The sequence below is a fragment of the Fringilla coelebs genome (assembly GCF_963513975.1).
Source record: "Fringilla coelebs genome assembly, chromosome: 3".
Classification (NCBI taxonomy): domain Eukaryota; kingdom Metazoa; phylum Chordata; class Aves; order Passeriformes; family Fringillidae; genus Fringilla; species Fringilla coelebs.
Window position 1 is genome coordinate 46139185 of NC_140030.1, and position 20482 is coordinate 46159666.

The 20482-nt window shown below is 42.4% G+C and overlaps 1 protein-coding gene across 1 annotated transcript in view; it reads right to left on the reverse strand.

Annotated features, from left to right (window-relative positions):
• METTL24 (methyltransferase like 24) overlaps window positions 1–20482 on the reverse strand; it is a gene marked incomplete at its 5' end in the record, with an annotated part of 45541 nt that overhangs the window by 21478 nt on the left and 3581 nt on the right. Inside the window, 2 exons of the mRNA XM_084203635.1 lie at window positions 242–381; window positions 4176–4274. Of these exons, the coding sequence (XP_084059761.1) occupies window positions 242–381; window positions 4176–4274 (239 nt within the window). The remainder of the gene's footprint in view (window positions 1–241; window positions 382–4175; window positions 4275–20482) is intronic.

Here is a 20482-nt window from a genome sequence, read left to right on the forward strand (position 1 = left end):
ACCAGCAAGCAATTTGTTTTCATACCAATATCAGAAAGGTAAAGGAAAATAAAGACCCTTATGGAGAAAGGATTTTTCCCTAAAAATAAAGTTTACAGGAGCACATCAACAAATGATAAACACACCTGAACAAAGTTTGTATTTTAGAAGACAACCTTGCTGCAGCCTGTGTTGTATTTATAGGGCTTTTTGAAGCTACTTGCCATGAAACAATTTCCTTTCTTTTAAAAAGAGCACTTACCCAAGTGAATAGAGACGGCATTTCTTGCTTCTGATTCGATGGATGAGGCTAAACCTCTCATCAAGACAGACTGACCAGGGCTTTTTTGTGGTTTCAGAGTACCCTTTCAAGCTGTTCAGGTTCATGTGCTCACATGAAATCTGTTGAAATCAAAGGATATTTTATTTTAAGACAGGACTTTTAACTTGTTTTTAATTTGCCTTCTGGAGGAGTAGTGGAAAAAAGAAAAATGTTCATTGGTTTAATTTAAGTCTTATTGTCAATCTGATACACGGCTACAAAGATTTGATCATTTTTTTTCCTTGTTTGTCTGTTCCGCTTGGTGAAATTTAAGGCTTACATAATTCCCCAGAGAGCAACGCAGTTTGCAAAGCAAATAATTAAGCATTAGTACCATACCCAAATTCTTTTTTTTTTCCATGAGGAAAAGATGTTTCAGCATTCAAATGTGTAATTTTTTTTTTCTTTTCAAACCTTGGAGTGGATTCTGCATCCTGAATAATGTTAAAATCAAGAGTGTAATTACAAAGTTGCAGTGTCTCTGCAATGAGTACCTTACCCAGAGTGTCATGGATCTCAGCTCCAGAAGGGATTTAATCTTTACCCCAACACATGCCCTCTCCAATAACAAAGGGATTTAAGCAAGTGCATAACTAAACTAGAGGAATCATAGCATGTGTGTCCACGCTGAGCTGGCTTGGACATCTGGAGTCTAAAGCCAGGATAAAAGCCCTGCAAAAATAGAGACAGGGACCCTGCAGGGAGGAACACCGTGAGTCAAAGCCCTTGTGCAGACCAAGAAAGCAAGGACTGAAAATGCACTGGTTTCATCAGAGTGTCAAAAATCACTGAGGGGTGAAGTCAGCTTTGCCAGCAGCTGGGCAGCAGCCTGGAACAGCCAAACCCACAGTGACTGAGCCAGCAAAGCCATGGCCCTGTGAGTGACACCCTACAGAGGAGCTCCTGCCTGCAGCACCAGCTCTGCCTGTCCATCCAGCAGCTCAGGCCAGAATTTCACCCCCAGGCCATCACATTCCACTCCACCTTTTTCCTCCAAAACCACTTTGGAAAAGGCAGGCACAGAGCTGGAGAGTGCTGCACCCTTTGCAGAACACAGGAGCCAGAGCACAGCAGGGGATGGAGAGCTGGCACAATTCGTATGGCTCTCACCATAGCAGTGGCAAGGAGGCAGGGGGAAGCAGAAGGAAGCACCAAAGCTGTGGCTAATTCTGCCCAAAGCTGTGGTTGCTTCTGCCCAGGAAAGGCTGCACTGCTCTGCCTCAGCATCATCACCCACAGCCTGTTCTTGAAGGGCTTCTCAAACCATGCAGCCCAGCCATCAGTCAGGGGTTGCAGGGCACAGGCTGCTACCACGCAGAGAAGAAAGCAAAGGCTGAGAAGAGCTGCAGGAACCCAGCCGGGCCATCGGCATGGGAAGTTGTTCTTTGGGCCCAGTACCAGCCCTGGCTGCAGGAATGCGAGCTGGCACTGTCAGAAAGGCAACAGCTAAAATGGTGGAAAGGACAAAACCAGGTTGAATATCAGTCCTGAGCAGAGTGTTCTCATCTTGCTCCTTTCCTTCTTCTACAGCAGACTGCAGAGGCTCAGTTCTCATTAGTAGCCAAACTAAAAAGCACTGCTCTGGTCCCACCTGGAACCACAGAAACTAAACAATTGCACACAGAGGTGAGAGCAAAACCTGGAACCCAGCCTTTAATGTGGCACTCTCCACCACATACCTTATAATAAGTAAATAAAGTTCTCATTCTTTGAGAAGTGTATGCTCTGAAAGATCATTGCCTGGAGCTTTACATTCAAAGAGCTGCACACTGCATCACCACCTCCCTGCTCCTGCTTGGCACATAATTCCCATGGAAAATTCATAAAAGCAAATACAGCATCTCTTCATGCTGTTCCCAGGATTCACAAAGTTTTAAGCAATGATTTGCACTGCACCCCACCACCCATTTCCCTTCAGTCACATAACAATCAAGGAATAAATGGCACTGCAATAATAAGCACTAATTTAAGACACAGAAGAATAATGTACTCTCTACAGAAAACTAAGATTCTGCAATGCTGCCACTTAATTGACTCATGGCATTATGAGCAATTACAACAGTCAGAGTTTGAGGCAATTTTAACAGCTCTTGCTACTGAATAGCTCTTGCTATTAAAAAAAAAAAAAAAACAAAACCAAAAACCAACAACAACAAATTTTTTTTTAAAAAACCAAACAGAAATCAAACCCTGAACCTGCCTTTAGCACCATCATCCATCTGTTGCATGACTTATTGATGCACTGAGCTCACATCTTCTTCTGGGCTTCTGATCAGTACTGTTGCACAAACAGCAGCACAAGAAAAATACCAGCACTGAAAATGCTTTTTATGGCCACACCTTGACCCTGCTGACATGGCACCTTCCTGCTCCAGCAGTTTGAGCCATTCTACACTAAAGGCATGGGGCTGAACTTTGGCACAGTAATTAGCAGACACTTGCTCAGCAAACAAGGAAAATTACATCTCATGCTTATCTACATAAGCAGGATGCCATTTTCAGAAGTGCTCATCCCAGTCATGGTGTTATCCCATCAGTGACTCATCTTGTAACATCTGCCAGGTCAGGAACAGGGATTCCTCCCATTTTTTGTTTTCACTTATGCTTATTCCCCCAGCCAGGGTCATTTACTCTGGGAATGAAACTTCTCGCTGAGTGTGTCAAAAGCAATAAACTCTCTGTTAATTGATGTCCTTGTAGGCTTTGACCCAACTAGTGGAGTTTAGCAGCATCTGCCACTGTTTATTAAGTTGCTGAGATGAAGGATGTTTTCAGACTTAGTACTTCTGCCACAGTCTGAACTTCTGTACAACAAAACAAGCAGTTCTACACACATCTCTTGCTGTCCCACATGCATCACCTTGCCTCCTGCCCTCTCAGTGCTGGCATGAGTGCCAGCAGAGGTATCATTTTATTGAGAATTTAGCCATGGGTACCCCAAGCTGGAGAATACGTGAACACCCTGTTATCCTCTTTTTTAGAGGCTTTTCAAATTATCTCAGCCTCAAAAGCACTGCATTAACAAAGAATTTCATATGTGAATGACATTTCAGTGATGTTGGAACCTGGGGCTTTGTGCTGTTCTTCAGAGTAAGTAACGATGCTGTCAACTCCGTATGCAAGGGTCAATTGCTGATAGACCTGGGTGCCAAAAGCAGTAGCCCTGTCGGAATTGTGAGCATCCAGCACCTTTTCAATTTTTTTCTTACAGGAAATGTACACGCAGATGCTGTTGTGCATAAGTGATGCCTCTGTGAAGACATGATGGCCCATGAATTTCCATGTATGCTGAAAGCTGGAAGTATCCACCAGCACAATCTGGATTTGGAAATGCCATATTTTAAAAAGCACATAAACCCACCAATTTCCATGGCTGTTGTTTTTGTCCTGAAAATATCAATATTCTGTTGGTATCATTGAAACAACTTGTCCAAGTGAGGGCCTGAAGCCTTGTTCTCATTTTACTGGGAACCTCAGCTGCCTCCTTTTGGAGCACAATGAGCCCACTTATCATATTATTATTGAGAGGTGGAGAGGTAGAATACACTCTCTTGATACAGAGTGCTCTGTATTTTTCCATCTGAAAGGGAGAGAGGGGAGAGAGAGAGAGAAACATCACATCTAGAATTTCAGTCATACCATACTCCTGTCGGGACACAAGCCCATTTGGAAATAAATAACATGGAAATAATGCATTCTTTCAAACCTGTGTTTTGACCTTTATATTCATGTTGACCATCAGTTCTAGGTCAAGCAACTTTGGAAATAAATCAGTTTCAAAAAGGTTTGGTGTGAGGTTAATTCCTTAGATACCAGGGAACAATCTGCACCAGGCAGAGTGTTTTCTAAATGGAGACTGAAACAAAAAACCTACCTGAGAAGTGCTAATGTACTTTAGGAACCTTGAGGCCTCATAGTTGAGGGAAGGGGTTGGACTTGCCCATGGTTGTAGTTCAATGTGCCATCTTACAGTCTGTAAAACAAAGCAAAACAAAAAAACACCTGAAAGGCAATGCGAGCATAAATTACACGGGCTAATAAATTAAGGAGATTTAATTTCAAACTAAAATAATTTCCTGGGGGCTTGTCTACACATGAAAAACATTTCAGAACAAAGCAGGGTTTCAACTACAGTGAAAAAGCATCTAACTATGATTCAAAATGATCAGCTTTGAAAACAGATGCAGGTAATTCAGAAAGAAAGTGCTCCTCATCCAGGATACATGTGTTAACCCAATTATTCTAGGACACCCAAGTAACTCGTGAGAAATGCATGAAGAAAACCAAGATGTAAATAACCAAATCCTACATCAAAACATCTGGAAACAATGATATAATTTTAATTTCATATCTATCAGGTATGAATGTCCACTGAAAGAAGAACTTGGACTGCAAACACTAATCACCAAAGGAAAACCCTGCATGCAACCTGTTTTCTTTTTTAAGATCTATATTTTATTGAAAAAACAATCTCCTTGTGGGCTTTGAGAAAAGCCTTCTTCCTCTCCCCTGCTTGTCTGACAGATATACCAGAATTCTTTGTTCCCCTGGAAAAATAAAAGCGTGGCTGGCTGTAGCCCTACCACTCCTCATTTACATAGCCCCAAGGAAGTAGCTTTGGTGGGTGCTTTCTGCACTCCCTCAGCTCTGAACCTCGGGGATCCTGCCAGCTTTTCCAGAAACACTTCCCACGCAGACAGAGTGGGACAGAAAAGGCCTTTCAGACACGTGCTTGCAGAGCAACAGGGCTCTGGGCTCCCATCTGCACCTCCTTCTCCAAATTCTGCCCGCTGTCATGCTGGGAAGTTTAGACTTGTCATCTCTTGCCCTCAAGTAGATAAAAATACAAGCAGGGTGTTAAGTTGTGCTAAATCAAGATTGATTCCTCGTGGCCTTTCATCTTCAGGCGCCATAACTCACTTCTATGGTTGGGCAGGTACTATCAAGCTTCCCTTTAATCATCCTCAATTAACTGAGCTTCCATAATGGACAGGATGGGGTTTCTCCCTCAAAGGCTCATGCTGGCATTCAATAAAATACAATCAGAAGCCCCACTTGGGACTCCCACAGGACTGTGTTTCAGATGAAGCCCTGGAAAACACCTAGGAGAGAGCAATTAGCTGGAGAGGATGGAGGCAGACAGGTGAGGTGGGGCACTGAGCCCCCAGACAGGACTGCTCTGTGGCTCCAGGAGAAGAGTCAGCACAGTGACAGCAGGGATCCTCTGATGCCAGGGAGGAATGCAGGAAAGAGAAGGTAAAATTAGAGAAGATTATTAAAGAGGACCGCCAGACCAGATGGTGTTTGCCTTGAGCTGGTATCATGAATTGATATTTTTGCAGACAAAGTAAACATAGTCTACAGCAAATGCGAGCCAGGGGGTCTGCATGAGGTTTGTTGTTCCTTTCGGGGTTATTTACAGATTTGTTGTGGGTTTTGGGTTGTTTCGGGTTTTTTGGGTTTGGTTTTTTTTTTTGGCTTTTTTTTTTTTACTGTAAAGAGATGCTGAAAAGGATATTGAGGATTTTTTTTTCTACCCCAAAAGCAGACAAAAGTAGCATTTCTCACCCTGAAACTTCCTCCCTGCAGCAAACTTGGACTCCTACACTCTGCACAGCATGAGCCTGGAAGCAAGCTAGCAAGCCAGCTCTGCAGCTGCATGTCCCCCTGACCTCTGCCTGCAGCAGGCAGCCTGCAAACAGGGAACAGCAGGAGGATAGGTGCACACCAGGGAGGGAAATTCGTGTAATCTTTCAGAATGAGTCACAGTTCACACGGCTGAATAACGTTTGCAATGACAGGAATGCTGCTGTTTCAACAGGCTTGAAAGCTGAAATGAAAATGAAGACTGACAATCGTTTTCAGAGGAAAAAAAAAAAAAAAAAAGAAAAAAACCCAACCAACCAAAAAATGAAACAAACAAAAAAACCCAACCCAAACCAAATAAAATCACCAGCCACCCAGATACCTACACATCTGTGCCCAGTTTTTCTGAAATCTATTTGTGTGAGAAGTAGCTGAAGTATCTCATTAAGTAGAGGAATTGCAGGGTGACCATTGTGGACTATTCAGCAAGAATTCCTTCTGCACAGAGTTGTCAGGGAAGAAAAAAAAAAAAATCTCTATAATGAACCACATGAATGAGATTCTTTTTCAGCAGAGTGCAATGTCCAAGGGCCACTGCAGCTTACACTCAGGTTCTTAAAATCTTCAAGACGATAAACTGCCTTCCCACTGACTGCAGACTATTGATAAACACATGGAAATGAAATAAAAACCCCAGTGACTTACTAATGCAGTTTCACTAAAAAATGGGGGGAGGGAAGGGGGTAAGGAAAAAGAACAGAAAGAGATCAGGCTTTTGTATAGTTCTTTAAATTTAGGAGCAGTACATAAATGCTACCTTTGTGACAGAGATCAGACCTGAGGCTCCTGTTTGACAGCAAGGCTTTTGAATAGCTTCTCAAACTTCACACTTGGTCCCTGGCTCCTTGGGAAGCAGCAGCCTATTTCCATTCGCTAACGAACACACAGGAGAGTCCTGTTCCTAACACCTCCTGACACCCCTACAGGGTGCCTCAAGAGCTGCCTTACAATAAGATTCACAGACAATGGATGGGGGTGAAAATCCAACACATCTCTGGGACTGGGTGCACCCCTGCCCCGAGGGTAACTCACAGATGTCGGTGATGAGTTGATGAGTTTTGGGTACATTCAGGAATACAAAATATCCTCCTGAAGGAGCTGTTCCATAGGTACCTTCATAGCCTTTGTTTATAGCTTTCCAGGTAATTTTCAGCCTGGTTCATAGTGTTTCCATGTAAGCCTTCTCAAATAAACTCTAGAGATGCTTTGTGAAAATCAGGTTTACCCCTGATAAAAACCGACCCTTATTTGAGGAGTTTTCCCCTCTCTTGACTTTGCAATTTTGTTTACTCAGAGCGAAGCGGGGTGGGGCATCATGATTTGGGTTTTCCCACCTGTATCATGGAAATCTCTAGAGTCCCTGTGGCTGCTGAACAAACAGGCTGAGGAGCAGCTCCTTGCACAGAGGGCTTTGCAGCAAGAGGAGCAGAGGAGCTATTACAGCTCAGATTAAACAGCCCTGGATATGAAATTCAGACAGGCTACCCAGGAGGAGCCAGAAAATGGGCACAGACAATCTGCATTTTTGCCTATCACTATCAGTGTGCTCTCTTCCTAGGGTTAGGATTCATCCAGCCACACACCATGACTGTCTTTCCTAAACACCAACATACCCATATTCCGCAATACAAAGACATGACAGTACCTGGAAAGTTACAATGCCACTTAAAAAAATATCTTACCGAATATTTTAAGGTATTCCTTAGTACATAGCTTCACTTATAGACACATCAATTGAAATTAGCATTGTAAGAAAAGTCAGTCTTCAGCAAGACTTTATCACAAGCACTGGTCAGACACTGACTTCAGCTACCCCTGAAGGTAATGGATAGCCAGAAACTGTTATTCAGAGTGGTGTCTAAATTTTCACCACGTGAGATAACCACAGAGAAAAGAAAATCTTAAAGCAATGCCATTGTTTTGTTAGGAGAACTGGGATGCATTTGAAGGTCTGATTTTACTTCACACTGAAGAATAAGGACTGGTGTTTCCTTCAGAACAATCTGACAGTAATCTGCAGAGACTTCTCTCTGGAGACCACTTTTTCTTAGACCTTTTTTTTTCCCCTCATAGCCATCTGTGATAGTCATTTGATAATCCCTTAAGAACCTGTAGTATATATGTGATATATGTGTAGTGTATATGTGATATACTTTTAAACTGTCATTTAAAATCTGTCCTAAAAATCTGAAATCATAATATAAAATTTAAATCAAAATGTGCAAAGGGCTCACAAACAAGGTCTAAAATTTAGGCTGGAAAAGCCAAACATTTGGCAGACCTACAATTTTAGACCTGCCAAATGTTTGGCTTTTCCAGCCTAAACTTACGCACAAATAATTAACTTCTTTCCAGACCAATCCTAGTTTTAGTGCACTAATTCAAAAAGCCCAACCCCTTCCTTCCCTTCTGCTTACATTTGAAAGGGAATTAGTAAGTTTTTCACATTTCCATCTCTTTTAACTCAGTAGCTGTTTCTCCCCCCTTTTAATCTCCTTCCTTTTTAGAAGCCAATCAAAATACAGAAACATATTAGCCATTTTTGTAAACAAAAATTTGGATATCCCATTGCCCTGCCAAGAAGTCTGTTGCTTACAAAGAAGAAACAAAAGACTTGTCAATATATACACAGATGCCTTAAGTAAATCCTCTGATTAAATCATGCAACAATTTAATTTCTTACATCTGAGGCAGGACCAAATGTGAGTGGAAATCATTTGTGGCAATAAATTCCATCAAGAACCATAACTATTTGCCAGCCATAGGAACAAATGACATGCACATCTTCATCTCCAATAATTCTGCCTGTGTATTTCAGCAGAACAGAACCTGCTCATGGGTGAAATTTTGCAGGGTTTTTATCAGTTTGAAAGGCAATGCATGGGATTCAGATTCAGGCTGCAAAACTTCAGACATCTACACGGCAAATTTATTAGATTGCATTCCTTGAAGGCATGCCCTTGTGAGAACAGATTGCCCCCAGATACGGCTTACAGAGCTCGGACATAATTTCATTTGTGGTCCCTTCTCAAGCACCTGTGGCCTTAAGCATATTAGCTTGTTGTGGTCTTACTGACTGGGGTTTTCCCCTCAATTCCAAAGCACCCTGACCAGGGAAAGCTGCGTGCTGCAGCCCACACGAGCCCTGGCTTTGCGGGACACGCCAACGCCCCACGAGGGACACGCGACCAGCGCCAAGCCTGCTAGGGGAGTGGGAGGGCTGCTGAGGGTGGAGGCAGCCAAAGCTGGCACACTGCTCCTCTTGTGACAGCACAGAGCAGCTCCAGCCGCAGAGAATCCCTCGTGAACACCCACTTTTAGTTTCAGAGGCAATTAGCTGGGTGACTCCCAGGGAGAGCCAGGGGGATAGAAACGCTTGTGCATGCAGACAGCCGTCAACGAAGCTCCTGCAGTGGGCTGGAGAGCTAAGTTATTTGACAGGACAGATGAGGCAGACAGGATCTTATAGGGAATGATTCATCTCACTAGAGAATAGGCATATAAAATATGCAAGGTGAGTCAAGCACTGGAAAAGTCCACGTCTCTCCATGACCTGCAAAGGAAGCGTGAAGGATGGGCTCAGGAACACTTACACTGCAGACCCTCAACATCACAGAAGAGAAATGCCAGACCAGACATTCACACAGCCCATGCTGCAGAAAAATATGCATTTTAGAGGGCTGAGCCTGCTCTTTAGCTATGAGCCCTAAAGCAATATTTAGCTGTGCTTTATTCTTCAGCAGGGTTGAGTAATTCGTGTTTTATGTTTGGAGCAGCAGCACGTGGCACAAGTAAAACAGACTCCACCTAAAAGTGGAGGCATCAGTAGGAAAGAACAAGTAGGCCTTCAGCCTTGGCACAGACCTCCTTGAGAAAGGTCAATTCATACAGTCCCCTTTAGCTGAATGTAACCAGCACCACCAGGGCTCACAAGACACACACTCATAAAAACCTGCTACCTCACATCGTCACTGTAGGAGCAGTGGGGACACACACAGCCTCAGCAAGCTGTAATTTAAAACACAGGCTTACAAAGTGACTGACTCATATTTAAAGCTTTGAGTGAATTAATTTCCGACACAACTGGCTTTATAGGTATTCCATCCCTACGTGTCTGAACTGTTTCTTTCCTTTCTTTTCTCTTTCATATTACTATTATTTCCTTTTTCTTCTTTGCAGTTTATCTTTCTTAAACATATGAGGTTTTCTCTTAAGAAACCATAGTGCAAAACTTGCTAATACACACCTCCTCTGCATGTGTGTGCCTGCATTGAGGGAATCACAGGGAAAAGCAGCTGACATCTAGTTCTGCAGCCACCTAAACTGAAAGCAGCTGACATCTAGTTCTGCAGCCACCTAAACTGAGAGTTTGCCCTCCAACAGTGAAAATTCCACACATTGCACAAAGTCTATGATGAACTGAAGGAAAAAAACTAATACAGGAAATCTTTCTTCATATTTCTACTTTTCTGAGTTTAACTAAGGCAGAGACATCTCTGACACCACTGCACACATGCACACAGCCTTTTCCATACCCAGTCACCACCAGATTGCTCTGTCCTCTGCAGGCACCACATTGGAGCAATGCAACGAGCAGGCCACAAAGGGAGCCCCTCCTGCAGGCAAACTGCAGAGCTAAAAAATCTGCAGTGTGTTCCAGAACCACAGAATGGTCTGGGTTGGAAAGGGCATTTAAATATCCCCCAGTACAGCTCGCTTCCATTGGGCACACATTCCACTAGGTCAGGTTGCCCAAAATAAACAGCATTGCCCCCAGTACACACCCTTGATGGGCACCACTCATTACTGGTTTGTCATCTAGACATTGAGCCACTGACTACAACCAAATCCTTATCCATCTACCAGTCTATCCAGCAAATCAATATCTTTCCATTTTGGCTGTGCCTAAACAGCTCCCCATCCTCAGCGTGTTTTAAGGTGTCTTCCAGGAGGATCCACTCCATGATCTTATCCAAAGATCTGATGTTGGAACAATAGGCTAAGGAACAATAGCTTTGTGCCAAGATAAGCCAGCAATGTGTCACACATGCAGTCCAGCTTTCCCATGCAGGAAGGCTGCTCAGGAGAAAGTAAATCCTGCCTATGGAAAGCAGTCCCGTGATAAGAGTGCATTCTGAATTAATGAGTGTGTGTCTTCAATTTAAATGGGTTTCCAACATGATCTGTATGAGGAGAATTCTATGTCTGGACATGTGTGTTTAATTTTGTGGAAAAGGGAATGTCTAGGATGCACTTAAGTCTCCCCTAGCTCCTCACTCTCTGTACATCATCTTTTCCAAGTCTCAGCAGTGCAGCACACATTTGTCTGCCTGGAAGCAGGATGTGAGTGCTGCAAGAGTCAATTTAGGAAGCTCCAAACATCACCCAGAGGGCTCCACTTAAAAGCAGTTTATCAGTACTTGCTTCATAAGGCTCCAGTTTGCACCAGTAAGTAAAACTCTTAGACTTAGCAGGGAAAAGGAAAAAAAGGCAAAGTTTTACATTGAAATGAAGCAAACTATTTTCTGACTTCAATTCTCATTAGAAAAGCTTTCAGTCACTGCATGGTAATTGAAACCAAGAGTCTTTACTCTAGTAGAGCAAATCAGTCTGAACATGAATTCATAACAACGCATGAAAAGGCAGCAACCACCAAGCATTTCACCTCTGCTTTCCTTTTGTTAATGTTGATGTTTATTTTCTGCTCCTTTTGCTTCTCATTTCCCATCTGAAGGTGTGAAATGCAGCCACACCCATACAAATTACTGCTCTGGGGGCAACTGCCGCCCTCACCTGCAGGCGAGCTGCACTAGAGAGCTCCACGCAAAACACCAACCTCGATGCCCTGGGAGATTCTGTGTTTCACACACAAAGCCCACACTCAAGCTCTCTCCAACTCTGTTTTCAGGTTTGTGTCTTTTCCCCTAAATAAGCATCTCAAAAGAAAAGCATGCACAGGAAAAAAAAAGGACGCCCACCATTGACTTCAAGTGGCAGAATTTACATCACTTTAAGAATCAAGAAATGGATTTGTGAAATAAAGAGCAGCTTCCAAAATTAACAGGAGGAAGCCACATCTGTAGAGGAATTTAGGTGACTAATGCTCTAATGAATTCAAATAGTAACCCTGAATTTCCCAGGAAAGGTATTGGGATGTTGGGGTATTGGGAACTCCCTTGCCAGGTTTGCTTTAGCCTCTGTGGACACCCCTGTAAATTCACCATCACCCTGAGTGCAGGTTTGGGACTTACAGGAAGCAGGGTTTCAGAAGAGTTGCCAAAATATTAATTTGCAAGTACTTATGAATTCAGAAAGCATTGCATCTAATTCATAATTTACACAGCATAGCTACCACTCCTCACTACCTCTGAGGCATAAATCCACTGCAGCCAAAGGATCTGGGGGCTGCAGGGGTAGGAAAGGGCAATGCTGCACTGGGGAACCTCTCCTCAGGCATTCAAAGGTCACCAGAGACTAACAGCTCTGCCACTGGAAATCCCAGCTACATATGGGAGAAATGCACATTTATTAAAAGAGAGATAGATTTTACTCTAAGAGACATACAGCTTTGAAAATAGCCAAGTGAGATTTCTTTGCTATGGTTCTAAAATGAAATAAATAAACCGGGCAGCAGCATTCCTGCGCTATCCAGAGGCTGACAGCATGATAATATATCTAATGGAGGTAAAACCGGGAGCCAAAACAGATTGAAATTTATGGGAGTAAATTCTCAAAACTGCTTAAGCAGCTCAATCAGCCCGAATGCCTTTGCCAACAATTAAGGGTAACAGCAAGAAACAGAGACAGCAACTACCGGTCACTGCTTGTCAAATTCAGTTTCTTCTAAGCAGAGGCAAGACCGTGGTTTCAGCCTGTATTCATAACTGCTTTAGCTGAAGTGCACTGGCTGAGAAATATGGAGATGTCATAATCCATACAATAAAGGAAAAAAGCTATTTTCCTCTAGGTTGACTTCACTGCAAAATTTAAACCATGGAATACAAAAAACAGAATTCATCAGTAAATACTCAGCCAGATAAGCTGCGTTTATTTTGTGCACGTTCCAGCACTCTAACTGTGATTTACATGTAGGGATGCCTCTGGCAGCCTATCCTCTGACTTCAGAGCCTCTGCCTGAGGCTAAGAACTGGGGAAAGAGAAGGTGCTTTAAAGTAAAACCAATGCTTTCACACAAATAAGAGCATTTCACACTTGTGCAACCTTCTCTCTCATCCAAGTGGAATGCAAATGTCTAAACAGAAATGGTCCACCACACCTTCTAGACTAAAGGGAGATTGGAAGCATCAGAAAAGCCCTTCCTCTTCACCTTCCCCTCCTGGGTAAGTACCAGGACAACCCCCTGTGCCCAGGGAGCAGAAGGTAGTATTTGTCACTATATGTCTATAGTCTCATACAGCAAGTAAATATCAACTCTTATCCATGCGTAAACCAAAAGGTTGAGTAACTTCTACAGGTATATGGATTTCAGAGTGTAAAACCCTAAGGCAAGATAGACAGTATTCACAACAGGTACTGAGGGTACTGTTCCTTCAACCCACCATCAGTTCACTTGGTTGAACTGGGTTTTACTGGATACCCAGGGAAGACTCAAAAAGCCAAAGTCCACTTTTTTCTTCTTTAACTCCTTATTTAATAAAAGCATTAGATAACGGAGTTCCACAGAATGAAATGTATTCTAGCTTTAAACATTTTCCCTTTCTTTTTTTAATATGGTTATGAATTAGTGTCCTTGGTCTAGAGCTATGCAAAAGTCTTCCAAATAAAATAAAACTGTGTTGGGCAAGTAGTTCCCTCTGTCTAGAAAGGGAACAACAGCTGGCTTACAACTGTTAGGATTTTAAGTACCAAATGACACATTTATTTTCCAGTCTATAGAGAAGAAAATCAAGCTCATTTCAAAGCACACAACTTTGAAATATGTTTTGTTCAAGACAAGTATAGAAACAAGCATCATAATCCCGTGGAGGATGGGCTTGAGCAAACATGTACCATCCTCTTTAATCAAGGATATTTTCCAATGTTTTATCACTAATTCTGAGCATTAAACAGATGAAATACTGAAAAACTACATGGTTTGACCCTGAACTTATGATGCACCCAGAATTCCCACGGATTTCATAATGAATAATAATTGCAAGATCAAACCATTAATCAAGACATCTAATGAAGAAAAAACACATCAGCTCAGCGGCAACCAATTGACACATAATTGCTTCTTGTTTAATTTTCACTAAAGAGGGAGGGAAAAGGAACACAATGTTGTTGCTTCGCCCTATTCAAGATGAAACAAAGTTCATTTCTTTGAAAGTTTCAGTACTGCAGAACAGCCATGAGGAAAGTCCAAAAACAGTCAGGGCACCAGTATTAAAAATTTGGGGTTTTTCAGACAGCCCCTACCCTATTGTTTAAATCTCACTCCTCCACTACTGCTGTCCACTCTGCAGGGAGCAGGAAAGATTTGGAACTGATTCCTATCATTTTTAGGCTTCTAAGTGGCAGATATTTTCTAACATTGCATGCCATATCAATAGACATTACCATCTGCTCCCCCTAACATTTCAAACAGCGTCTCTTTGTAAAATATGAAAGAGGATACTAAAAAAAGGCCACTGACTTTGAAGCTCCCAGTTGATTATTTGACTTAGCTAGCTACTAGGAGAGGAATGAGGAAGAGGGCTGGGGATTGATGAGGCCAAGAGGGGGAGGACAAAGCAGCAACAGCAACTCTGTGATGTTAATGTCTGCTGGTTCTAGCATTATTTTCACAGGCACAGCTTTCCCAACCAGGTCCAGCCCCTGGCACATCACTGATTTTTGCTTCTCTGCAGTAATTTTGGCCAGCTGACCAACGTGCCACAGAAACACACGCTAAAAAAGTGACCCTACCTTATCAAAACTAATAGCAAGAACGGATTTTCAGCAATATCCCTAAGACAAACAAGTTGCCTATCAGGGTCTTGTAGGTGTTTCCTTGCTAAACTCTCAAGGCCCACAGATTTGTCTTCCACAGCCCAAGAAGGGCAGAGGTTTCAATTCCTTCAGTTTGCAGAAGCCACAAGGTCAGTCCTGGAAAGAACCCAGAATTCTGTCTCTTCCAGAAGAACTCACAGCACTGCACCTGAAGCTGCATCTGAAACCTATGAGAAAGTGGAACCCAAAGTAAACTTCAGTGGGTCACTTGTTAAATGAGCTGCTGGTTAGCTCCTTCTTCCACAAGAACCTAAACCCAGAGGTTCTCTACACAAAATCTGAAGCAGGTGGCTTGACCTGACTGTCCCAAGAGATTCCAAAAGCCAATGGCCCACTGCATAGTCCTCCTGGTCCTAAATGGCAAGAGAAGCCTCCATTGCATGATGGGGAGAGGTGGCAGCAGGAATGATGTTTCTCACAAGTACCCCATATTTGGGATTTACAAAGTCACAACAATTCTGTTCTGACTTTTGAAGAACTCTGCAAAGCCATTTTCTGCAAAGAAAATGGAGAAGATTTGGTGAGAAGCAAGATTTCTGTCTTCTAACAGCTGCATTACACAAAGACACAAGGATAGGATTTTTTATTTTATTCATACATGTGTCAAGGTGGACATAAATTACAATGCTAGCTTTTAAATGCTGCAAAAAATCACTAAGAGAGCAAAATAATCACCAAGGTGTTCCCCCAGAACCACGCTCAAGACCTGTGCTTTTCAAGGGGTCAGCAAAGACCCCATCCACCCATTCTCTTCTGACAGTGCAGTTCATGAAAATTTGCAGCCAGAGCCTTTCCTGGGGGCACCTGAGCTTGATGGCACATTGAAAAGCAACGATGGGGAAACAACATGTCATTGAAAATCCAAGCCCTTCCATTTAGCATAAACATCTGGGAACATTTCCGCAGTCTCCTGTTGAAATTGACCCAGCTGTTGCCACAGAGCGAGTTCAAAATCATGGCTTTCATCTATTACCCCAGGCATCAGTCCATTTGTGCACATGGTTTCTATTACCCTGAGGGACTGGCTAACTCAAAAGGGGGCAGCACATCATCTTGTCACTTTTGTAGGCAAAAACACTAAAAAAAACAGCATTAGGGTGGTTGTATGCATACAGATTGCATGATACGTATGTTAAATACCACAAACGAAAGAAAAATTGAATCACGCCTTTTTTTCCCCTCTTTTAATTGTTCCACTGAACTGCAGGTCATTTGATCTTAGACTTACAAACATGGAAGGGCTCTGGACAACATTTCATCACGCACAAAAGTATCTTGGTGCATATCTTCTAGCTACAAAAACACTGAAGTTGATTAAATGAAGTTGATTAAATGACTCACATCCACTGCACACAGCTCTGGAGCACCGAGCAGCCGTCCAAGACAAACTCAGCTCTGAGTTAATATTAGAACAAGCGATAAGAGCGGGCTGTGTTGTGGATGCCATCAAAGATTAGTGGTGGTTCACACAAACTCTCTCACTTACATGTCAAATCTTTTATCTAATCTGTGCCACGAGTGGCAGCCATCACTTGCAGGCTGCAGGACAGCCTGATCTAGCATGACAAAACCAGACTGCTTGAGCAAAGGCTGGAGATCCCTTTGCTCCAAAATCTCCAAATTCTACAACTGTTTTGTAGGAAGTGACACACTCATCACGCTGTCTGCACAAGTCTGCAAGGCAGCTGGGAGAGGGTTTTGTTGCTCACCACAGGATTTCAGTGCTGCTCCCCTTGTCAGGGGCTGCTGGAGTTTTGCTCACACCAAAGATCCCCCAGCTGCACCTCGGTCTGAACTGTGGGCACAGCTCAGGGAAAGTGGCACGAGAGAGATATCTGGCATGCTGGCACCTACCAGGCAGCCCTGAGCAGATACATCTCTGTTAAGAGCCTGGCTGGCTGAGTAAATGTTGATGTGAGCTGACTGAATTAAGTGGGATGAAAACCTTACTAGCAATGAAGTTAAACACTTGTCTCCTACAAAGGCAGATAAAGGTTGGAGATGTAAAGTAAAAGCCCTAGGGCTATCCAGTAGAATTTTTACCTGTCCAAATCTCTCTTTCTGGACTCTTCTTTCTCCACAGAAGGAAATTTTAGAAAAGAATGTAAAAAGATTGGCTGCCTTGAGAGCTGCTTGAGCAAGGAAAGCTTTGTGTCCTCAAAACTATCCCCTTCCTATTTCAAAACATGAAATGTGACAAAAGATCATTTTTGGCACTAACCATGCTACTGCTACTGGGCAGTTCAGGTCACTTGGCCCCCAGAGCAGCCCCATGAAACAGTTTGAACTGAACACAGCAAACAGGAACACTTTTTTTCTGATCTGCTGCAGCAGTTATAAAGGATTCACATTTCGTACAATGTGAACTATGTCTCTGGGTTCAAGGAAATGATGGCACAACTGCAATGGCCACACAGAGCAAGGCATCTGCAGAATAAATTACCACCTCAATCCTTGGGTCCATTAGAAGAGAAGGCCTAAACACCTAGATTTACTTTCTTCTGTACCACAGCAACCTAGAAAAACTTCTCTTGTCTTTATATGCCAAAAGAAAGCCCTAAGCTGGCATTTGAAAGATTTTTAAAGAAATCTATGCTATTGGATATAAAGCCTCATAACACTGTAATGACTTTCTGAAGAATAATATTCCCCATCTGCTTCTCAAAAATTCATGAAGAAAGAACTATTTCAGGTAATAAAAAGTGTGTAAGAATCAAGGTTATTCTTAGTAATCACTTATCTCACAAGCTTGCAAGTGACATCATTGTCAGAAAAAACATTACCATTTCCTCTTTATGGTATACTATAAACACATTTCATCTGCAGTTAAAATACAATAAAAGCCCAGTATTGCCATTGCTTGACTACTTGGAGAAGGATTCCTGTGTTTGGGTACTTTCTGCTACCTCAGCTGCCCTTGTTTAAGGACAGGGCTGATGCTCCCCAGATTTGGTTATCAGCTGACGAAAACTGCTTTCAATAAAAGTTTATTCTTTTCTTCCAAAGACAATAACCTCGCCCAGTCTGTGCTATTAGCCTGAATATTTGAGCAAAACCAGACCAAGGCTGTTCCCCAGGTACTAACAGATTGAAGCCTCAAGCTTCTATCTTGTGCTTATTTACCAGACAAGTAACTTTGGGTTGGTTTATATTTGCTAAGAGACCTCCAAGTGCTGGAGGGAAAAAAGTTGTCAACTAGTGTCCCTTCCTCTGGGGTCCACTAAGTCATCACACAGAACAATTTTGGTGGGTCTGTTCTCTCTAGTGAGGTATTAAGCCAGGGCAAAGATTGCTTATTATAGTCTTAAAAGAGCCCATTACCTCTTTTTATTCCACTGATGTTAGATCATTGTTCAGGCTAAATTCCAGTTTGGCTAATCACATTGTATCTGCCAGATTGCTTCTCTAATTGCAGAGCAGGTAAATGTAGCCAGAGGGATGTCAGGAGGTTGCCCTGAAGCACTAGGAAAACATTCCTAGACCTACCCTGTGTGCATACCCACAGTTCACATTTTTCTAAGGAGTTTTTCCATTCCTTACCAGCTGCAGAGTTAAAAGATTTTCCTAATACCTTGCCTGAAAATTACGCCAGTTACTTCTTGTCCTACTTCCAGTGGACCTAGGGAACAATCGGTCATTATGTCCTTCAAAAAAATTGGGTTTTTTTAGTTTGAAGAGTCTTGGCACATTCCCTCAAAACCTACTTTTCCCTCTTCAAAACAAGTACCAGTACTTCAGGCTTTCCCTGCAGGCTTGCCTTCCTGCACCTCTTAACACCTTTTTTCCTCTGAATGAAACTCTTTTCGGTTTGTCTACCTGTTATTAAAGAAGGTGCCCAGAAGTAGCACACTCCAAGGAATAACCAATATCCAGCTCTTCAGCTCTGTACTCCTCTGCAGCAGCATCCCACGTGCCACTCCCATCCATCAAAGCCAGGATGTTATTCACTCCTCAACACAGCACTTAGGGAACAGCACTGCACTCTGTGAAGCTCATCATGCTGGGACACAGGTGGAGAGGCTGGAAAAATCTTTGGAGATGCAAGAGGCTGCTTTAACTCCTGTGGCTCCTCTGGTTTGGCTCAGCCAGGGTGAACCCGCTGCTGCAGACGCAGCCTGGTGGGACTCCCTGCACAGCTCCCAAAGCCCTGCCGTGTCAAACTCTGCTGTAATGTTAAATCGTTGCTCCAGGCACACAGAATTAATAAACTTAAAAAAGTTAAATCCCAATCCAAAACAGACAAGCTATTACACCATGAGATGTGGAAAGACAGATGGATAAATTTAACTTCAGAAAGACAGACGGATCAATTCAACTTCAGAATAACCAAGTTTTCTCCAAGAATTTTGGCTCTTCCTCAAGAAGAGTCAGAGTAACTTCCTATAAAAGCAGTACCCAAAACGTACTGTACTTTTAAAGATGTGAAGACAGCTTGAAAACCCTATGCATGCAATTAGGCAATGGAAGCATCCAATACATTTTTTTAAACCAAATTTCTAGAAGAACTAAAAAGGGCTCTTGTCATAAGCCCCACACATCACTGACACCAATGTAAATGGAATTGTCACTCTAAAGTTAAAACACAAATGTAAATTTAAGTAAAATCTTAGCAATAGTGTAACACTAAAACAAATGAGGTTTTAATGAGCCTGCTGTATTACTAAGTGCCAAACATGTGTTATTCCACATAATTTCAAAGATATCGCTCCAAAATAATTTGCAGACAAATAAAGATGAGACTGTTATCAGTCATCACTGCAGAGGAGCAGTAACCCCTTAGAAATAGTTCCTATTTAAAGGAAACCACAACTTTCAATTCAACAAGGAACAGCAAAAGATAATTAGTCTGCATTTAAAATGAACCAAAAGACAAATGTATACAAGTGAAAGGAACACCTAAAAAAATATAATCTCAAAAGAGTTTTTGGTTTTAGGCAATAATACATCATGTTTCAAATTACATTATAATCCCAGGCAGAGTATACATGGGCCCAGCAGCAAAATCTTATTCTTTGCTTTTAATCACTGAAGATAATATACTTTTATGTTCCTAGATATGACATGAAAGTGCATCCAAAATAACATCAGGTTAAGTTTAGCAGCATACCACACTCCCCACCTCCATGGAAATAAATCTGCCCAGAAGGCAAGGAATTCCAGCTTTTCTCAACCAGACTCTTGAAGAAGGCTCCTCCCAAATTCAGTGCACAAGAGCCAACATAACCTTGTTATTGCAATTATTGTGACAGGAATTTGCTGTTACTTCAAATTCCAAATGCAATATTTTTTTTTCTTTTGCCATGGCATCCTGGAATAACCTTTTAAAACACACCTCACATCTCCTCCACAGTGCTCTGTGGGCGCACATCCTGCTAATAACTATTGCAGGAGGAGGTACACCTGGCAGAATCTGCGTGTTTCCAGGTAGCCAGAGTTTTTGTCTGCCGCATATGTTACCAGCTCAGTGCTTAACACAACCAGATCTCAGAATCACAGTTTAAAAACATAATTTTATTAGCAACAATGCAGTTTTAAGTGGGATTA